Source organism: Gasterosteus aculeatus, chromosome 20, assembly GCF_964276395.1.
Source record: "Gasterosteus aculeatus chromosome 20, fGasAcu3.hap1.1, whole genome shotgun sequence".
NCBI lineage: Eukaryota > Metazoa > Chordata > Actinopteri > Perciformes > Gasterosteidae > Gasterosteus > Gasterosteus aculeatus.
The window spans coordinates 11,538,283-11,556,897 of record NC_135707.1 but is presented as its reverse complement, the minus strand read 5'-3'; the positions used below and the strand labels follow the sequence as shown (position 1 = coordinate 11,556,897).

Here is an 18,615-nt window from a genome sequence, read left to right as displayed (position 1 = left end):
CATGTTTCATTTCGTCTCAACTTTCTCCTTTTTACACAGAAACCCAATTAATTCCATGTCTGTGCTGAGGAGGTTTGGTTGTTTTTTGTGTTGAACAAAAAGGTTGAACTTGTCCTAGTGTGACCTGTTCCCCCATCAACAATGTCTGTGAAAAGTTGTTCACAATAGAGGGTTATGTTCCTGAATAGGTCTTGTGGAAAGGAGAGATAACGTAAAAATGAATATTATCACCATATTTCTTCAATGTTTTGCACGCTGCTTTAAACAAACAAACAGAGAAATCACCCTTTTTAATTGGAAACCGCCAAGAACTACAGTACTTTTAACAAAGCCAACACAGAACACAACATAGGCACGCTTCGTGTTCAGTAATATCAGGTCATTGTGGTGAACAATGCAATGTTTCTCTCCTCCCTTCCTATTCCATTGGAATTAGCTAACACTAATTTGCAAAAAGGTTGTAGGACAGTCCTGTACAGTATGGACTAAAATACAACAGTACTTTACATGTCTTGGAAATTCTCTGACTCCTCCGTGTGCAAACCACCATTCTCATCCCGCGCTATTAAATTGCTACTTGGAATTATGGACGGGATAATAGCATTCTAAAAATGAAAGATTGTCATATTAATGGCACGTTTCCCTGTTTTGAATCACTGTGCAATACATTTTATCTGCCTCAAACCTTTTGATTCCTACAAATGCATAGCTGCATTGCATCTAATATGACTTCTTATCTTTGTGTACCTAATGTGCCTCACCTTTATCCCCCGTTCATCCTTCCACACTTAAAATATCTATAACTGTATTTCTAATCACTTAGTTTATCCTTGGATTTTCCAAAATCTGATTTGAAAGAGGGTCGGCCATTCGCGTAACAGAGGATCAGTTAATAGGTGCACAGAAGGGCGTGTGCCTATAACCTATTAAGTTGTTTTAATACCGTACAGGATTGGTATGCAGTATTTATTCGCTAACTAAAATCCCAACGCACGTAAAAGGGAAACAAAGAGAATAGTGGGCATGAGGATGATAAAGTGAAAGATAAAGGAGGAGATACCAGATGTACAGACTATTTATATCCAGGCAGCCGGGCCAAATGCAGACAGAGCCTTGAACCCCTGAGACCTGGTATAATATATTACTTATTGTTAATAATTCAAATAGCCATCCATCTCCTGCTACACATTCTGCTTGCATCAGGCCTCTCACATTCATTATCATATCAGTTAACACGATTTAATGCAAATGGCTCCACCCAGAAGCAGAGCCAACATATCAATTACTGACTGAGTGTTGTGCACGCCAAGACGTATTATGGTAACAATGCTCAATTAAATTACCCCTGAGAAGAAGTGTGCCAATGAGAATAGCAGGAATGGATGAGCAAAGAGGAGGGAACATGAGGGAGGGGAATGAAATGTTTTGTCCCCCCCACACGTCTTTTCCTGAAGGACCCCCCGTTTAAGGCACTTTACGAGTCTCAAAACCAGATGCCACCTCAAGAAGATTCTACGTCTCAAATCAATGTTATTTCAACAATTGGAAGAGAAATAACCTACACTCAGAACCCCTCCTGGCGCCTGGATTGCCACCCACGACGTCCGCAGAGCGAAATACACGGAAATCATTAAATTGCACAGCAGAGGATCAATGGCTGCATACAAATTCAGCTCATGCAATTTGCCGGATGTTTATCTTCCTAATTATTCAACCCTTTTCACAACGATTATAGTGAAGATACTTAAGGCAGATGCTGAAGTTTCAGTCAAAATGACATCTCCATCACGCCACAGCGACAGCTGTTATGAATGTGGGACAGACACTTTTTGGTGGATTCAGTGAATTTCGTTTTAAAACAAATGCTTAAATGTTTTATAAGCCAGACAGATTGTGATAAATTTAAAGTGTGATGCTGGTCGGTTTTGTAGATGCTTTGAAAGAGCTGTTGGACAGCTGAGGCCACTTTAAGGCTCCTTCAATGCACAACGTGTTTCCCCATTGGGACCTCTGGAGTGTGTATCGCGGCCCCGCAGGGACAAACGGGGCACTTCACACTCCAGGAGGAGCACACTACGACATCTTATTCCCCCGTAGAAAAATAAGTTCAGAACAATGAAATGAAGTGTAGCGCTGAAGAATCACATCATCCAAACAGCAAGTCAGAAATATTTAGTGCAATATTATGAACACGACTTAAAAGAGTATGAGAAATAATTGTGGTGAGCGTCTGCTCAGCTTCAGCGAAGACGAGGCACAGGAGCCGCCAAACATGTGAATATCTTTACATTATCAACGTGACAGATCTTCATTTATCTTGTTCTGACATCTTATCGGCAGAGTTCTAGTACTCACAAAAAGGTCAGAGACACGTTTCCCTCCACGAAAAATAATGTAACCCTTAATACCAGTCAGCTGGGCACTAAACATACCTCAACATCTTCTAAATGGATTGGTGCAAAAATAGGGATTTCGATCACCAACTTTAGCGACCGATTTCCATTAACACCAGCATGGTTGACATTGTCATTGTTGACATTTTTCTACGGCCAACACCAGCTCAAACATGTCACGTGTCCGCAGAGCTATCCTCAAATGGACCCTATGATCGGGAGTGTCTATCCAAAATGTTTTACCAGAGGATAATTAATAATTATTTGGTTCCCGTCTGTCCAAAAAGGGACAATTATCTGTGATCGAAATCCCAATTCATGCAATGAATTCACAAAGATGCAGCAACGTATTTTGCGGTCGACATATTTCCTTTTTCATTAACTGAATCATTGTGCTTCAAGAGGCCGACCATTTCCTCCCACCCGAGTTAAGGGAAGCATTCAAGAAAGTCAATTTGGTTACCGTCCAGAGTCCTTGCTGAGCCTCAATTACGCTGTTAAACCTGCGACCTTCTACATGTAAGCCCTCTAGCTGTCCCTCCAGAGTGACACTAATTACACTGGGGACAAAAACTAAATCGGCGCAGCGTTACCATACCTACCATTACCTGGCTGTATGTGCGTGGGTGAGAAAAACTTGGGGAACCAAAGAACGGGTCACATATTATACAGCAGTTAGAATGAAGGCGACTGGTACAAAGCCTTCCCAAATGTGTCTATTCTTCCCATTATGATTCCGCTCTCACCTTGTTGAGAAGGCTTCCCTGAGTAACAATTCAAATAACTTGTTGTATTTTAAAAGTAGTTCTCTGTGGTGACGGGAATTTATCAGAGGGTTCAAAAGAAGACTGAGCTTTTCAGACATTTATTTCGCGCATCAGTGATCAATAAACATGATCTTCTTTGCCTGGAGGTAATGAGTCGTGAGCATTATCCCCCCCGAACCACGGCTGTACAACCCGGAGCCACAGTACACTGCAGGTTCATATTCCCACAAAATACTACAGCTGCCAATTCCACTAATTAGTTCCTCTTTTTCGGACCAAAGGTGAGTTAATTAGGGAAAATCTGCTTTGGATGGAAGAAAGCCCTGCAGACCCGGGGACATCACATAACCGCACACAGCTCTCTCCAAGCGAATAATTGTCCTCTAACCCAAGTTAAGTGATAAATATAACTCTGCAGATGTGAAGTGGTTCCTCTCCGCGTCATGAACATAAGATGCCATTCACTTGCTAAAAACTGCACAGCAGAGCTTTTCATCCCTACTTTTAAGCTTGAAATATACAGCTACGATACATTGCTGAAGCCATTATTCCGTTCAATTTGTTTTGTATAGGCCAAAATCCCAAAATGTACAAATCTGTAAACATGACATATAGAGATGTACCATTCTATCATGTGAAGATTACAGACATGATTCATAAGTCACTGTAATTAGAAGTTACTTTCCATTTATCTCGTCTTCAAGCGTCATACTGTGTAAGTGCCCTTTCAAATCCTCCGTCACTTTTAAAAAAACACTATTTCAAATACAATTATCACTGAAGAGAAAAACAGGTTACTATCCTACAACATGTATCCCGCACAGTATTGCTATTAAAAAGAATACAACGTAGTTATAACACAATTTCCCAACTCGCGTCATAAAATCCATGTCCCCATTAATATTGAATGCTAAAATCTGGGTTGGTCAATTTATTAGCCTTTTTGTTGTCTAAGTTCTCTCTCTGAGAAATTCTCTCACATCCAAAGAACAAATGCTCCACGGAGAAGGTAAACAACCCGTTATCTTGGGTACATGTGGATGAGGTCAGTGATGATGACACCAGCGTCCCGCCTGCTTCTCCCCAGCGGCCCGTCCTCCAGCAGGAGTCGGGCGCTGCGCCCCCACGTGTTTCGGGGTGCGGCTTTGAGGGGGAGCACCAAAGGGATATTCCTTCAGTCAGTTCATTTTAAAATCAGGCCCAGCCTTGAATGGAAATGAATGTAACGCTGCATTTCTAACCCAAGATTAGGTTCAATATTATTTTGTTCATATTAACGCCAAGTTCATCTCTGGAGCCATATTTTGATTACGCGTTAACGATTAGAACCAGGCCGGTTTACAAAAGGTGTTGTGATGTACGCTGCATATACAGTACATGTAGTTTGCAGACTCCCAGGGGGGAGAAAGTCGAGTAATACGAGTATTAAACCAGTGAGGATGGCTGCTCGGCGCCGATAACAACGCACACTGCAGCAGGCGTATCTGGCTCCTCGCTCTGCCTCGTTCTTTCACAGAGGCAGACGAGGCTTGGGGGTCGCTGGCAATGACACACACTCACTCGTGTGCAGCTGGTCGGCGGTGTGCGTCGGTGAGGAGGGGGGAAGCAGGGGCGAGAGGTGACCGGTGTAAAAGGGCAGAAAAACATCACACGGCTCTGCCTGGCCGACTGGTAGAGGGTGCCGAAGATACAGATGGAGCCGTGCGTTTCACCGAGCGGATCACCTCTGTCAAGGTCAGTACATGGAGCCTGCTGCCACGGCATGTGCCAGTTGACCCGTCCATGACCCCGGGACGGCGCTCAGAGCCATGCTTCATTTCAGATCCAACCGCCCCTTAAGCCTGGAGGTCCCATCCAACACTAGAGCCCATTCAGAATGTCGGTGGGTATTTAGGTGGGGATTTACTGTTCTAGTAGCTGATCAAACGGCCTATCAATTGTCTAATGAACAAATCCCAGCGCCTGCGGCAGGAGACATTTTAAATGTTAGCTTCGTCTTATGTGGGAAAGCTGGACAACACAGGAGACGTTTACAAGTTTAAAAAGCTAAGAGACGGAGAGAGCGAGATCTGGAAGATTAATACGCAAACACATGGTGAGAAAAAAACAACATATCCCAACACTTTATTTCAGTTACTCGGCTGAAACTAAAGCCCCAATTTCTACATATCAAAGAGACACTGTAATGTCATTGGACTACTCAGCGAATGTTTGTGTACCGTGAAGAAAACAGAATCTTGAAATCATTCCTAATAGCTATAAACAGTTTTTCTTTTAAGCCGTTACATGTGTTGCGTAATAGAGAAGAAGGAGAAGAAGGAGAAGAAGGAGAAGCGGTCGCACATCTTCTCTTCTTCTTCTCTTCACAACTTTCAAACTGTCTTCGATCGAGTTGCACTGCTCTTTTCTTTTTAATCAAACTACCTAATCTTTTTTTGGATACATTGAAAACGTGGAGAGGCACTAATATTTTCCTGTTTGAATCGGATTTGTATCACTGAAACTGCTCTGTTTTGTTATCTGCTATCTGCTGCACTTTTGGATGCCAAATGTTGAGTCTTTATTGATGCTTATCTATTTTTGGGGAGCTGACAAGATGCTGATCTCTTTTGATGTCTCACACCTGAAGAAGTACTAATCCATAAAAGAGTTCCGCTAGAAATATCTGTAATAATTCTGATCTTTGACCGGTTCAAAGAAATGACAAAATAAAGCAGAAAACAAGTTAGGCAAAGATAAATTACCATACGATGCTTTTTAAGCTTGATCGTCTTTGATGGGATTTCCCTTTAGGCCACTCTGCTACCCTATAATGGATAATGCAGCAGACCCATAACTCTTTAAGGAAAATTAATCTGGCTTTCAAAAGACCAGGTACACTTGACATGCAGACACATTCTCCCTGACAAGGTCATCATCCTGCCAGGATTCATAAAAAGCGAAACAATTTAAGATTATCAATGGGGAGCCAACATCACGGATATTCTTCTTCCCCAAAGACGATCCTCCCTTTCATGGGAACGGTCGGCTGTAATTTCTCCTGGGAGCCACAAGCTGCAGCTATCTCAGCTGTGTTTACTAATCTTCCCTCGACACCAGTTTCTCAGCCCTACAATGGTAATACTGGTCCAATGTAAATAGCCTTATCTCATAAACTCTTGTTAGCCCCCCGCGCACACGCACACACACACAAATACCCCATCCCACCTTGGCTGTAATAGAAATAGAAATCAAAACAGGGATTAAGCCAGCGAGATGGGGAATAACTGGAATACCCACCTTGCAGTCGTGTGTCAGAATGTCATCACTTTGTTATTCTCTCCTTGTAGACATTTGTGTGAAATTGTCAGAATTAGCATACAAGTTCTCAGCCGCAGGGACAATTTGACCGACAAACTCTGTTCAGTTTGACCAAGTAGACGTGCGTGACTGCAGTCACTTTACAATCACACCTATAGCACGAAGAACACGCGTGAATACACTGCTTCTCGTGCGGACCGGAGAAAAATTTAAACCTGATTTCGAGAGCTGATGGCCGCAGCGTCTCTCGCCTTCTCGCCATGTGCAGATTACAGTACCTGCCTTCGTCTTTGCCACCGAACGCCCTCAATCACCCTGAGGGCCATAGCACTGAGTTTGAATTAAACCCAAAGGGAAAAGTAACAATTATTCAAAATGTGCTAGTGGCTGCCGACAGATTCCTGCTCAAATGAGGATGTGGATTTTAAGATTTATGGGATTGAATTCAGGATTTATCAAGTTCACTATTCTATTTTGTTAAAGGCGGGTGCTATAAATCAAAATAACAACGCAGCTTTTAAAAATAACACCATTTATAATTGTGTAGTATTTCCGGAGGCCTACAATTATTTCCTTTAATATGGTCTGATTGTCTGATTGTCATCTACACGTCGTAGCTTCTCTATCTTTATATCTGCCACATCAAAAGTCAGTCCTTTATTTCCAAACTTGTAAAACGACTGAACATGCAAAGCTCTTTCTCTCTCTTCAAAATGGATGTTTTGTCATGTCATAAATTGGTTGGATTTTCATTACCATCTCATAGATTGCATAATTGGTTATATACCCCAGGGACGCAGGTTTCCACAGCAGAGGAACCATTGATAATTCTGCCGAGAAGCTGAAACAGCACTCTTGTCTTTGTTAGATCCCTGTAGGTGTTTGTTAATGCAGAGATGGAGGAGCGCCTTATAAACTATGCATGCCATCTCCCTCTGGCTACCGCCGGTAGAGAGCGTGATGGCAGGGAATTGCTGGTTTCTATTAGTCCTGTAAGGCTGGTTAACATAAAATTATCCTTGGGGTTAGCAGAAAGCAGACAAAATTGGTTGCTTCATTAAAGCTGCAGCGTAATGGACGCTGGACATCTGCAAAGGCCAATTTGCATGCAGTAAAACTTTGTTGGCCACATCAACAAGTCATTTTTCTCCTCAGACAATATAATAAGAAACCAAAGTAACAAACTAATTGCCGGCATGTCAAAAAAAAAAGTAAGAACTGCCGAGTATTGTGCCCCATGGGCTTAATGTGTTTCAGCTTTATAGTGAGCTACGTGCCGGATGTGCTCTGACCGATCTGCAGAACTGTGGAAAGGAGGAGCACTCACCTCGCAGGAGGTCAGGGCTGGCATACGGGGAACCGTACGTCCGTAACAGCAGCCAGTCAAAGTCATCCTCCTCCCCCTGGGTGAAGTCACACAGACCGGGGTCTGAATCCTCTTCAAACGTGCAGCCGGCTGCTGGAAATAAAGAGAAAGATAAAAGCAACGGCCATCAATAAAAGAAACAGGATGTTTTCTCGGATTTATGGGACACATTTATTGACATAAATAAATCTATTTTCACTTAAATTGCTGGTTTTGTCTGGCTATCAGTCCCAGAACTGTTTTAACAGAATCTTCATGCTTGAAAATTATAAAATCAATTATCACAATTGTGGCAGCACTCCACATTACTTAAATATAATAGAGCTACGGTTCTTTATCTTCTAATTTTCTCTAAGCCTCCTCTACTTATGAAAGCCAAACAACCAAGACATATTAGTTTCACACTGAATGTGCACTTGATCCATTGTCCTGCAGCCACACTGACCACCTCGCTGCCCCTTGGGACGAAACACTGACCCGTGTTTACCAACGAGGAACATTTCAACCCAGCTGAGCAAACCACGCCTTGCAAGGCCGCCGATAACAGTCTTTTAAAAAAAAAAAATAGAGTTGGTGCTACTCAGGTCCGGTATTAAATGCTGCACAAGGGTTATTATGGTACGTATATTAGTATAGATTATTACAGTACCTTGAATGTGCTCACTGGCTCACTAACTAGTAGTTCACGCGGGATTCTCCGAGACAGATATTACACTCTTTGAGCTTTGAATGAATGTAAAGAATGAGTTTGAATAGTCAATAACTAACCACCCTGTCATAGTTTTATTAAATGATGTGTCCACATGTGCTCTCAGACCAACAACAAATCAGTTAACGAGTAATAATTACGTTGTAAGACTCAGAAAAATGAACAAAAAAACCTGGCAAAGACGATAATTCTCATTTTGCATTTTAGGAGAGAATAACCCATCTCATAAGGCATTCACAAACAAGACTACATATCCCAAAGCCCATGCACAAAGGCATACAAATAGTAAGCAGCCACACTGGGGAATGTAGTGATTAACATAATACCTCACAACCTGCTATTCCACGCGCCAAAAAGCTAATTTTTTCAAATTTAGATTTAATAGCTACGGCTTTAATGGTCTTTGGGTCCTGAGTAATGTGCTCCAGTTCCGCTTCTTTTGCCATATTTCACATTAATCCATCGGTGTGGGAATTACAGTCTTAACAGCGGGCAGTTTGAACGACGCGGTCACCAGATCCTGTGTCAGTGGTAATTGGAGTAGGACAGCACAAGATGCGGCGTGCTAATGAAAGGCAGAGCCACCAGGAGCTCCTGAAGGTGACCCATGTGGTCGGCAGCTTTATTGCTGCTCATTCTTTCCTCTAATCTGCCATTATACAAATGTCTCAATGTGACAGGGTGCAGAGAAAAACGCCTGCTAAACCGTAATGACAATAGATAATTCTCTTTTTGTGCAAGACAGTCACAGCTTACGGTCATTGTTTGCCATTGTTTTGGGTGAAATTAAAATAGATAACGCATTTAAGGCAATGATAGAGCCGGGTGCCTTTTTTTAATGTATTTTTAGCAAAAAACAAACATTAATAAAATGTATTTTTTTTTCTATGCATCAGTCTTTAAAGCTGTCCTCCGTGGTTATGGAACAGCGGCCAAATCAGTGTTTTAAAAAATAACTGAATCTTTCTGTCAAACATTCACTGGTGTGGTAGGTTCCGAATATGAATGTTATGTTAGCAAGACAAAAGCGAAGAATTCGACTTACGCTCTTCTGCATTTAAGTTATTGACTGACTGACTGACTGCAAACCTAACGTTCCTACTGTTGCTCTTTGGTTTCACAAAGGCTGTGAATTTTCATGAATTATCAAAACTTTCTTTAATAGCTAAATTGACTTATTAACAAATGTATGCGTTTGCTTTTACCAGTCATGCTGCATCACAAAAAGACGTGTTTTGTGAGGTTACATTTATGTTTGACCTACAGATTCGCATCAGTTCACCTCATATTAAACACAGCATATCAACTACCTGACAAATGCAGATGTTTCCTCACATTGGACAACAACTTTCAACAACTATATGACACAATATTACCATGAATCATTCCTGTTGAATAATTGCATTATATTAAAGCAAAGCCAATATCTTATCAAATATACACAGAATTACTCTGTAATCTGCTCCTTGTCCGCTTTAAAAAGTCTGTGTTGACATATGGACCGTTATTAGCACAGTCCCTCGTGGTGCCTTCAAGTAAAGTACCAAGATTAGTAAAGTGCTGCTATTTAGTCTCAAACTGCCAATCAATGATTGAACAGGTGTTTCTGCACATAAACGTGTCAGTCTTTAAAAGATGGTTTTGCAATTATAAACCAAGGCCTTATTCACCTTGGTTTCACCGGAGAGTTGCTCTAAGTGAGTACATGCGTTCTAGTATTGAGCCTTCTAGCTCATGCTGCATATTTGTTTGCAAGTTTCTGACATTTATTCAATTTAATATACACACGTCCCATCACAGGGCGGTTTGATTTTTAATAAAATGTATATTGATGGAAAAGCAAAGAACAAAACCAGATGCACTGCAGTGGAAAAAGCCAACTCGAGAGACCTTTGACTTACAAATTCTGATCTATTACTCTTATAATTCCCAACATCCTCAGGGGTTTATAGGGTTAACGTTAGTCGGTATGATTTTCTCCAGATAGTGTATTCACTGCAGCACTAAACGCACTCAGGGTGCCCTTGACCACAGCCAAACGATTACATTATGTCTGCACCTACAGTGACTATACGATAACGCCGGAGCATATCCACCATCACGTAAGCACAGTCCATTGGGTGATGGTAGCAGCCAGCCAGCAGGGGAGGGAGTGTAGGTTTCTCCCTCTGGGTTTGATTTATCGCCACGTGCCAGGCGGTTACTGCACAGATCTGCTACTGAGGCCAGGGGTTAATTGTCCCACACTGGGGTCTATTTCTAATAGAACGGCCAGAGATATTGGACCTGACACATCCAAACGCCGGCACTATATTATTCCCCGCTGCTACGGTAAATGAAGCCTGCAAACTCCTCCCCTACGAGAGACTCATCATCTAGATGAAGGAAGCTGGGACGCCGGGCCAGCGCTGCCCAGGAATGGCGTCTCCTCTCAGCACACTGGGAGGGATCCAGCTAATCTACTATGACAAAACACACTCCCTTCTCAGCTCCTCCTCAAGGACCCATGTGCGTGTGGATTGTCAGTGGCCATTTTTTACCTGAATTACAGCATAATTTAGTACAAGGACCAGTGCAAAGTCAGACACTGCCAAGCTTTTATGGCTGAGGGGGGACGGGTTCCATAGTTAACTGTAAATATCTGCTGTGAGCTGATATACCTTATAAAGCCCATATCATTCAAATGCTTTTGAGACTGTTAACCGACGTGCCTGGTCTACCTGCCAGGAATGCAATCATTTTGAATATGTAAGGTAGGCCGACAAAAGGACACGATGTGCCTCTTCTTGGAAGCTAAAGTGGAGAACTGATTAATTAATTGTTTCTAATGATCCAGGAAGTAAGTTGGTTTCAAGGATGCAGCGGTAGACGTTGTTCGAGGTGCTCAGCGGGGCCGAATCAGTCTGCCGTTGTGCGTCTGCATGCGTTACATCCATGCGCTGTTCACAGGAGTCAGCGAGATGAGAAGGCTCTAGAGAGGACGAGGGAGGATTCAGCCACTCCAGTTAGTGAGATTTATGTCACTTTTTGGTTTTGTCGGTTTGTTTGTTGGTTGTGTTTATACGCGTGTTTACAGTGACCGTATCACTACATAAACAAACAATAAAAAATACACAAGCTTAGTGACTTTATAGGAAACCAAATTAAACTTCAGCCTCACACAGAGGAAGTGATGAGCCACGCTGTCAGAGGATGGATGCTTCTCTTTGATTTTTATAAGGACATAAAATACTACAATTTGCTTCTACATTTGTAAGGGATACATAAAATGTTCCCGATGGTTTTATATGCAGGTAATCTAGACTTTTCTCTGTACATATCAGTTGTTATTGTCAATGTAGGCCTTCATGTTTGATTTGGTATCTCTCTCGGTTTACTTCTCTTGACTTGCAATGTAATTGGAATTTCGGTTACGCACGGTGAATATTGTAAAAGTCTCTGCTTATCCCCTTTATTTGCATATGTTTTAAGCAGCTGGCCTAAGCTTATTTAAGATATTACTATTCCAAGAACTTTTCACTTGAATAAATCAAACACAGCAAAACAGGAAGTGTGTGATATAGAAGAAGTCGCTTAGCGGCGACACACGGCATCAACAACAGGTTTCGATATATTTAAATCAGAGCCACAGTCAAGACCATCTACACGGTGAATGCGTTGACTGTTGTCAAAGTGCAATTACAAAGTGTAGGAAAATAAATAATATGTCATTAAATACAGAAATCCATACTTTGATCTAAAAACATGCGGTTAATCTTTTCACTGGCTTCAAAAAGATTAAGTACGGGGGGACAGAGCAGAATAAAACAGTCCAACACCAAAGGGCAAAGCTTGTTTTATTAGTACTTGCTCGAGAAACAAATAAACCCCATGGAGATAGTAAAAAAAATGTATGTGAGTAAACTGTTATAAGTTTTTGCAAGTGATAAAATGTATTACATCTTATTGGGGAATAATTTGGGGTCTGGGCCCTAGGGGTGGAATTTAATGTGAAGATAACGTGCAACATGTGGTGGGCAACATTGATAAAATCCTCCATTACATACTATGACATTTTAATTCACAATGTTCAAATAATTAAGAAGATTTTTACCCATGGAATAGAATGAATGGGATATGTCTGGTTTGGCTAATTCAGCATATTAAATACATGACAAAAACAGATGCTTTGTCACATTAATGCAAAAACTATGTAAAAACACAATATTACCGTAAATCATTCCTGTTCAATGATTAGGAAGATTGCAATAAAACCAGAGATGTTACAGCAAAGCCCCCCATGGTGTTTCAGCAAAAATACACTTTTATTTTTTAGTCTCACGCTGTTCATCCAACCCTATACTCTGCAGGAAAACATAAAGGAGTATACACATAATGTGCCATGATCTGCTCTGTGGCCACTTTAAAAAGTATGTTCTAGCAAATGGGTTGTTGTCGGCAGAGTCCTTCATGGTGGCTTGAAATAAGGTACAAAGATTAGTAAAGCGCTGCTATTTAGTTTCAGCCATTTGGTGATTGAACCGGCGTTTCTGCACATAAACGCGTCAGCCTTTAAAGGCTCCTTGTGCGATCTGAAACCAAGAACTTATTTACCTGGGTTTAATCATAGAGTTTTATACTGTGCAACTCCATGTTCCCGCTGCAAAAACCTTTCACAACTACTGCAAGCTCCCCCAAATTATCTGAAGTCACGTTTTCCCCAGCGAAAAAAATTGGGTAGCGTCAGAATTCTTTCGACTGAGAGTGGTATTGAGCAGTCTAGTTTCAAGCATTAATTCAGTGTAACGTATGCGGCTCTCATTTTAAAGAATGCACAAACAACGGCTGTTGGATGTCCATTTTTTTTATGGCCCATAGAGACAGCGTACTGTACATGAGAGGCGAAGAGGAACGTGAAGAAATCCGACAAAGTAAAGAGTCTTTCCCGTCTGAGACCACGTCTGAGGAATCACAGTAGAACAATTAAAGCCTCCCAGTCGCAACAAAAATAGTAGCAGTCAATGTGCGTGCTCCAGGAAACCACTCCCAAGCTTAGGCTTAGTGTCAACTCAGCCTCTGCCCCGAATTATCTGGCAGCCATGGATGCGTAATGAACACCGGAACCTGCAAAGGGAAATGCCACGTGACGATGAGGCCTCGGATGCTCGGCGAACCAATGGGAACCAAGCGAAAGCTGCGAAAACAGTCTCGGACAGCTCCTGTACTTCCGCAGCTCCCGCCTGAGTCCGTGGTGACTGAGTGTCTGGCTGGTGGGGATCCAGGTGGGAGCGGGTGAGTAATACTGGAGGCAGTTAAGGGGAGGAGAGTGGCTGATTTGCATGGCGTGCGGTCCGATGCATCAGTAGGAGACAGGTATATTTATGCACTACAGAGGCTCTCCTCCTCGCCAGCACTCCCTTGGCTGCTTCAGAAAGCCATCCATCCCCACACCTGAATACGCAATGAAATCATCTCTCTGCCTCCCCGGGCATTAATAACTCAACCCAGGTAGCTGGATGGGCCTGGTCACACGGAGAGGGCCAATAAACAGATTGAGGAAAGAAAGGGTTGAACAAGTACAGTAGAAGTGGCGTCCTTTGAGGTGCAGTGCTCCGAGATTATACAGTAAAAAGATAATGAACATTGGATTTATAAACCTTGAATTACTGAAACTTACTGAAAGGAAAAAATATAATAATAGAATAGAATAGAATTGTTTATATTATTTCACTCCTTTACTTGGAAAGAAATAAACTTTTCCTCACTGTTAAATTAGTGACACAATAACATTAAGTATCTCAAAATTTTCTTATTTTCTTTTCTGCTTCATGATTTGATCAACTATTTTTTCCCTCAACAATCTCATTATTACTTGACACTTTGATTATTGTGCCTGCTACATTCATGCCAATAAATCACTCCACTGAACCTGTAACGACTAAAAAAATGTAACTACTAATTGATCAACTGAAGCAGATACTTTAGGCTGGTGACAAATAACTGAGGTTTAATGTTCACTTGTAACTAAGGACTACAGATAAAAATGAGCTTTAAGCAATAACTGTAGGTATTGTGTAATGTCCCTGCTAATTGAACAAAAAAATATAAAATCTGTTCTGTTGCGTTTCTCAAACTCGGCTGAGAAGAAGGGAATCGGCCCTACGGCAGAAGCCAAAAGGAAAAAGATACTTAAGCCTCCCCCATCGTTTCCACACAGTAATTCAAATGGAGGAAAGCCACATTGTTCAAGCACATTTCCCTTTTCATCATCTGGTGAAAGGCTACAGCGGTTTTCACAGTGAATCCTAAGATACCAGTCGGCCACGATTCATCTTAGAAATTAATTTTGCTTTAAAGAGCTGCTACAGTATTTCATCCCCGGTTGAGGGTTGATGATAAAAGTATCGTGGATGTTACTAGAACAGTGAAAGAGTCAAACATATTACTGCTCCCTTTCTGTGCTATTCTGAGGAAAACAAGGCCGCTAAGACAAAGGCAATCCAAGCTTGTTGTCTTCTTTTTGTCCTTCGCGGTGAAAAAAAAGAAAACATAAATTATTCTACTTGCCTGTTCCTGTGGGTTTCCTTCCTCCTATAGTAGAATCACTCTCAGTTCACACTGCCGATAAGCAGCTCATTATCATACTTTTTTTTTCCATTTCAAATCATCTATTTCTGAGTCAATGTCTTTTTCAGATAAATCTTGAGATCGCTGTGCATTCATTTCCACTTTGCATTTCTCTTCCCTTCCTCAGAAGACAAAAGACAAGTGCATTGTGACAGCAAAGGGCCATATTACAAATGAGTCCAATTAGCATAAGGACAGCTCTGCTGTATTTAATGTCTGTTTTGTTGAAGGCTCTAGTGTCTATTGTGAATACTATTTTAGATTCGAGAGACATATGAAATAACTCGTTTGCAAAAGAAGGTTTAAAGCAAATAAGAAAATCACGATGCAGCAGAATGGGGGGTTCCTGACTACAGTGAAGGACGATAAGTCTCCTAGCTAGACAGAGGAAATGCAGTGAGGGAGCTCTAATGAAATACGAAATATTGTGACCATGTAATGAGTTTTACAAATTAACCAAAAACGGCCTTGTTTGGATTCAGAGATCTGTTGATTTATTGATTAGTTGATCAACATCCAAATTAATTGGTACCAAATTTGAGAATTAATTAAATGCCAAACATTCTCTGGTTTAAGCCACTGGTTTGTTTATTTCTTTAGGTTTATTCACATTTTGTATATTTGACTATTGGACATTTTAAAAGCAAGAGGATTCTCCTTTGTCTTGAGAAAAAAGAAGATCTAAAAAATATCAACTCTGGGAACTCATAATCAACATTGTTAAGTATTTTCTGAAATTCTGTTGAGTGGAGAAATTACTTTGATGAAAAAACTAAAGACCATTCCCAAAATATTTGCACTAAAAAAACGTTGTCACAGGAAGGTTAGCAGAGATAAATGTACTACACAATGACACACCTCGCATGTGAGATCATTGATATCTTTAATTTGGATAATAATACATTATGACTTATAATGGTTCATAATCCATCATAGCATTATGAATCACATTATTTCAAATTAAATTCTCTATATAACTATGATGCATTCAAATGTGCCTAAATGGTAATTATGATGAGTCAAACAAAACTCATTTTTCGTCTTAAATGTAATACTCACTAGCGCTGACAACCGAGCGGTTGAGAACTTCCTCGGCTGAAGGGTCACAGTGGAGGATAAACATACTTGAAGTGTTGATCTGTAAGTAACCACCTGTTAAAACTTCCTGTAGGGTGGTGCAACAACTGAGCATTTTGAGTAAATATTTTACTCATCCTTTGGCTCAGCAGAGATGACTCTTTCTTGTGTGTTTTCTATCGAACGCCACAATAAAGGCAATGAGACAACACTCATGAGCGGTGTCGAAATTTAATGCAGACAATTATTTTGGGTAAACAACCATCTTCCACGCAAAAACTCTTATTTCCCGTTCGGACTGACCTCAGTCAATTCCACGCAACTCCCGACCAGCCGAGCCTGCGCCTCTCATGCGCCTCCGCCTCTACCGCCATGCCCGAAGCGTCCCGACTCGCTGGCAAATTAAACGGGTGTCTATCAACAAGACCACAAACCCCCTAAGCAGCCACACTGCTCTGTTGCCTGTCAATTCCTCTAACACAAAGGCAGCCAGCTGCTGTCACAAACCAACATATAGGGCCACACGACGGCAGGCAGAAGGGAGGATTTTAGTATTTCGCGTCTCTCGTCGCCCATCAAAACACAGCACAAAACATGCATGCTCTTTCTTCAACTTCTTTCTATATTAGGACTATTTGTTTTCTGTGTGATTAATCCCTTTCCTGGAACTAGTTTACTCAACTGAGACACGTGACCTTTGTTTGCTGGGTTTCAGAAATGTTGCGCTGTGAGGATTAAAGAACAAGTCGTTCTCTGTTTATCACCTTACACACTATGGGCGCACACAAACGATAGAACACTTTGAGGAATATTCTTTAATATAGTTCTACATGCTGTGTCGAACCCATACATCCAATTTCATTTGCATGGGACTTTTTAGAATAATTAGTCAATTGGAAAAATCAGGAAGCATTAACAAGCAAGTTTTTCAACTAAACCAGCCAAGATTTTAATTGTTGGATTAGCAGCTCAACAGTGAGGCTGAAGTTAATTCTTGTTTCTCCAAAACATCTGCACATTTAAATTGATTTACAGTTTTTTTTTCTAAAAAGTATTTATCTGTCAAATTAAGTAATTCATCACAACATTGGCAATGGAAAATAAATTGGGTTGCCATAAGTTTGGGGGGGGCGACATGCATCATGGTTATCCATCATCCGTTTAACACCCAAAAGCCAATCTGCCAAGTACGGACATGGAGGATGCATTTTGATCCCATTAGACAGTAACTCATTCCATTAGTGCAGAACAAAACTTGCATTCAGGATGCAAACGTCCAAAACAAATCCAGATCTTATCATTTAATTATTGGGATAACAATATGCAGCTAATTAGATTGCATATATTTGGTTTGACTGAGGTGTAAATAAGTCATTTAGACATGACACTTTAAGGGATTATGAGTTGAGAACCGTAAAGACACCTGTGCTGCTGGTGCACGGGGGGGGGGGGGGGGGGGTCACCCCATGCCTTTGCAGCAATAAGCAGGTGCATGAACACATGTACTTAACACTAACAACACATGTAGTGACATTTACATGTGAACTTGGTCTTATGAGTCCTTGGTTCAGGGCTGTGTCTAAAATAATTCCCTATATAGGGCACAATCCCTTTCCCCAGAATCATTGTCACCACAAAAACAAAAAAGGCGTGGCCATCGCAAGATTTTGGTCTTAAAATGCAAACTATGAAATGCATCACAATTCATTGACGCAAAAATGTCCGTAAAGTTGTCGGGGAAGAAAGGGAAGAAAACTCTACTTAGGCGGTACTCTACTCTACGACGAAAACTCTACGAGGCGGTGCCTCGCGCTCTCAGCGAGGCACCGCCGTGACTTCCTGTAAACACAACCTGGTGCTCCAGATGGCTCTGTGCACTCAGCACGTGCACTTTGACTTCCAAACAGCAATGCTAACCTGACAACGACGCCAACGAGCATTGAATGAAGGAGAGACGGATCAAAAGGCAAAAACAAAAACCCAGTCAAATTCAAGTAAGGAGACGCCTAATCACCTTTGAACAGAGTCCTCCTCTCCTCTCCTTCCAGCATCTAACTGCCTCTCTCCCCTTTCTGGGCCGCCGCCCAGCTAGCCGTCAACGTCCACCCGATCTTCTCGTATCCGGGCGGCTCTTTTGAGCACGTTTCTTTGGCCTGCTGCGGGCTTACTTCCTGGCGCAGCTGCCACCTGCCCAGTCGCGTGGTGTTTTGCATCAATCTCCCTGCGGCCAGAGCCAAGTGGTCAGTGCGGTGTGTGCTTATGCACGCATGTGTGTTTCTGTCCATAAGCGTTCCTTTATAAGTGCGTTATAAGAGACGTGGGCGTCACTCGAACGGAGACGGACGAGTAGAGACGTGGGAATAGACATCCAGCGATCGCACATGAGGATGCGCTTTC

General features: G+C 41.7%; 1 protein-coding gene across 7 annotated transcripts in view; it reads right to left on the bottom strand.

Annotated features, from left to right (window-relative positions):
• The window catches only part of ptprub (protein tyrosine phosphatase receptor type Ub), a 116,734-nt gene that overhangs the window by 72,592 nt on the left and 25,527 nt on the right, over positions 1-18,615 (bottom strand). For 4 of the 7 annotated variants that reach the window (XM_040164638.2, XM_040164640.2, XM_078095253.1 and 1 more), the window contains exon 2: positions 7,788-7,919. In XM_040164638.2, coding sequence (XP_040020572.2) covers positions 7,788-7,919 — 132 coding nt within the window. The remainder of the gene's footprint in view (positions 1-7,787; positions 7,920-18,615) is intronic. The other 3 variants (XM_040164639.2, XM_040164641.2, XM_040164642.2) reach the window with 1 other exon arrangement.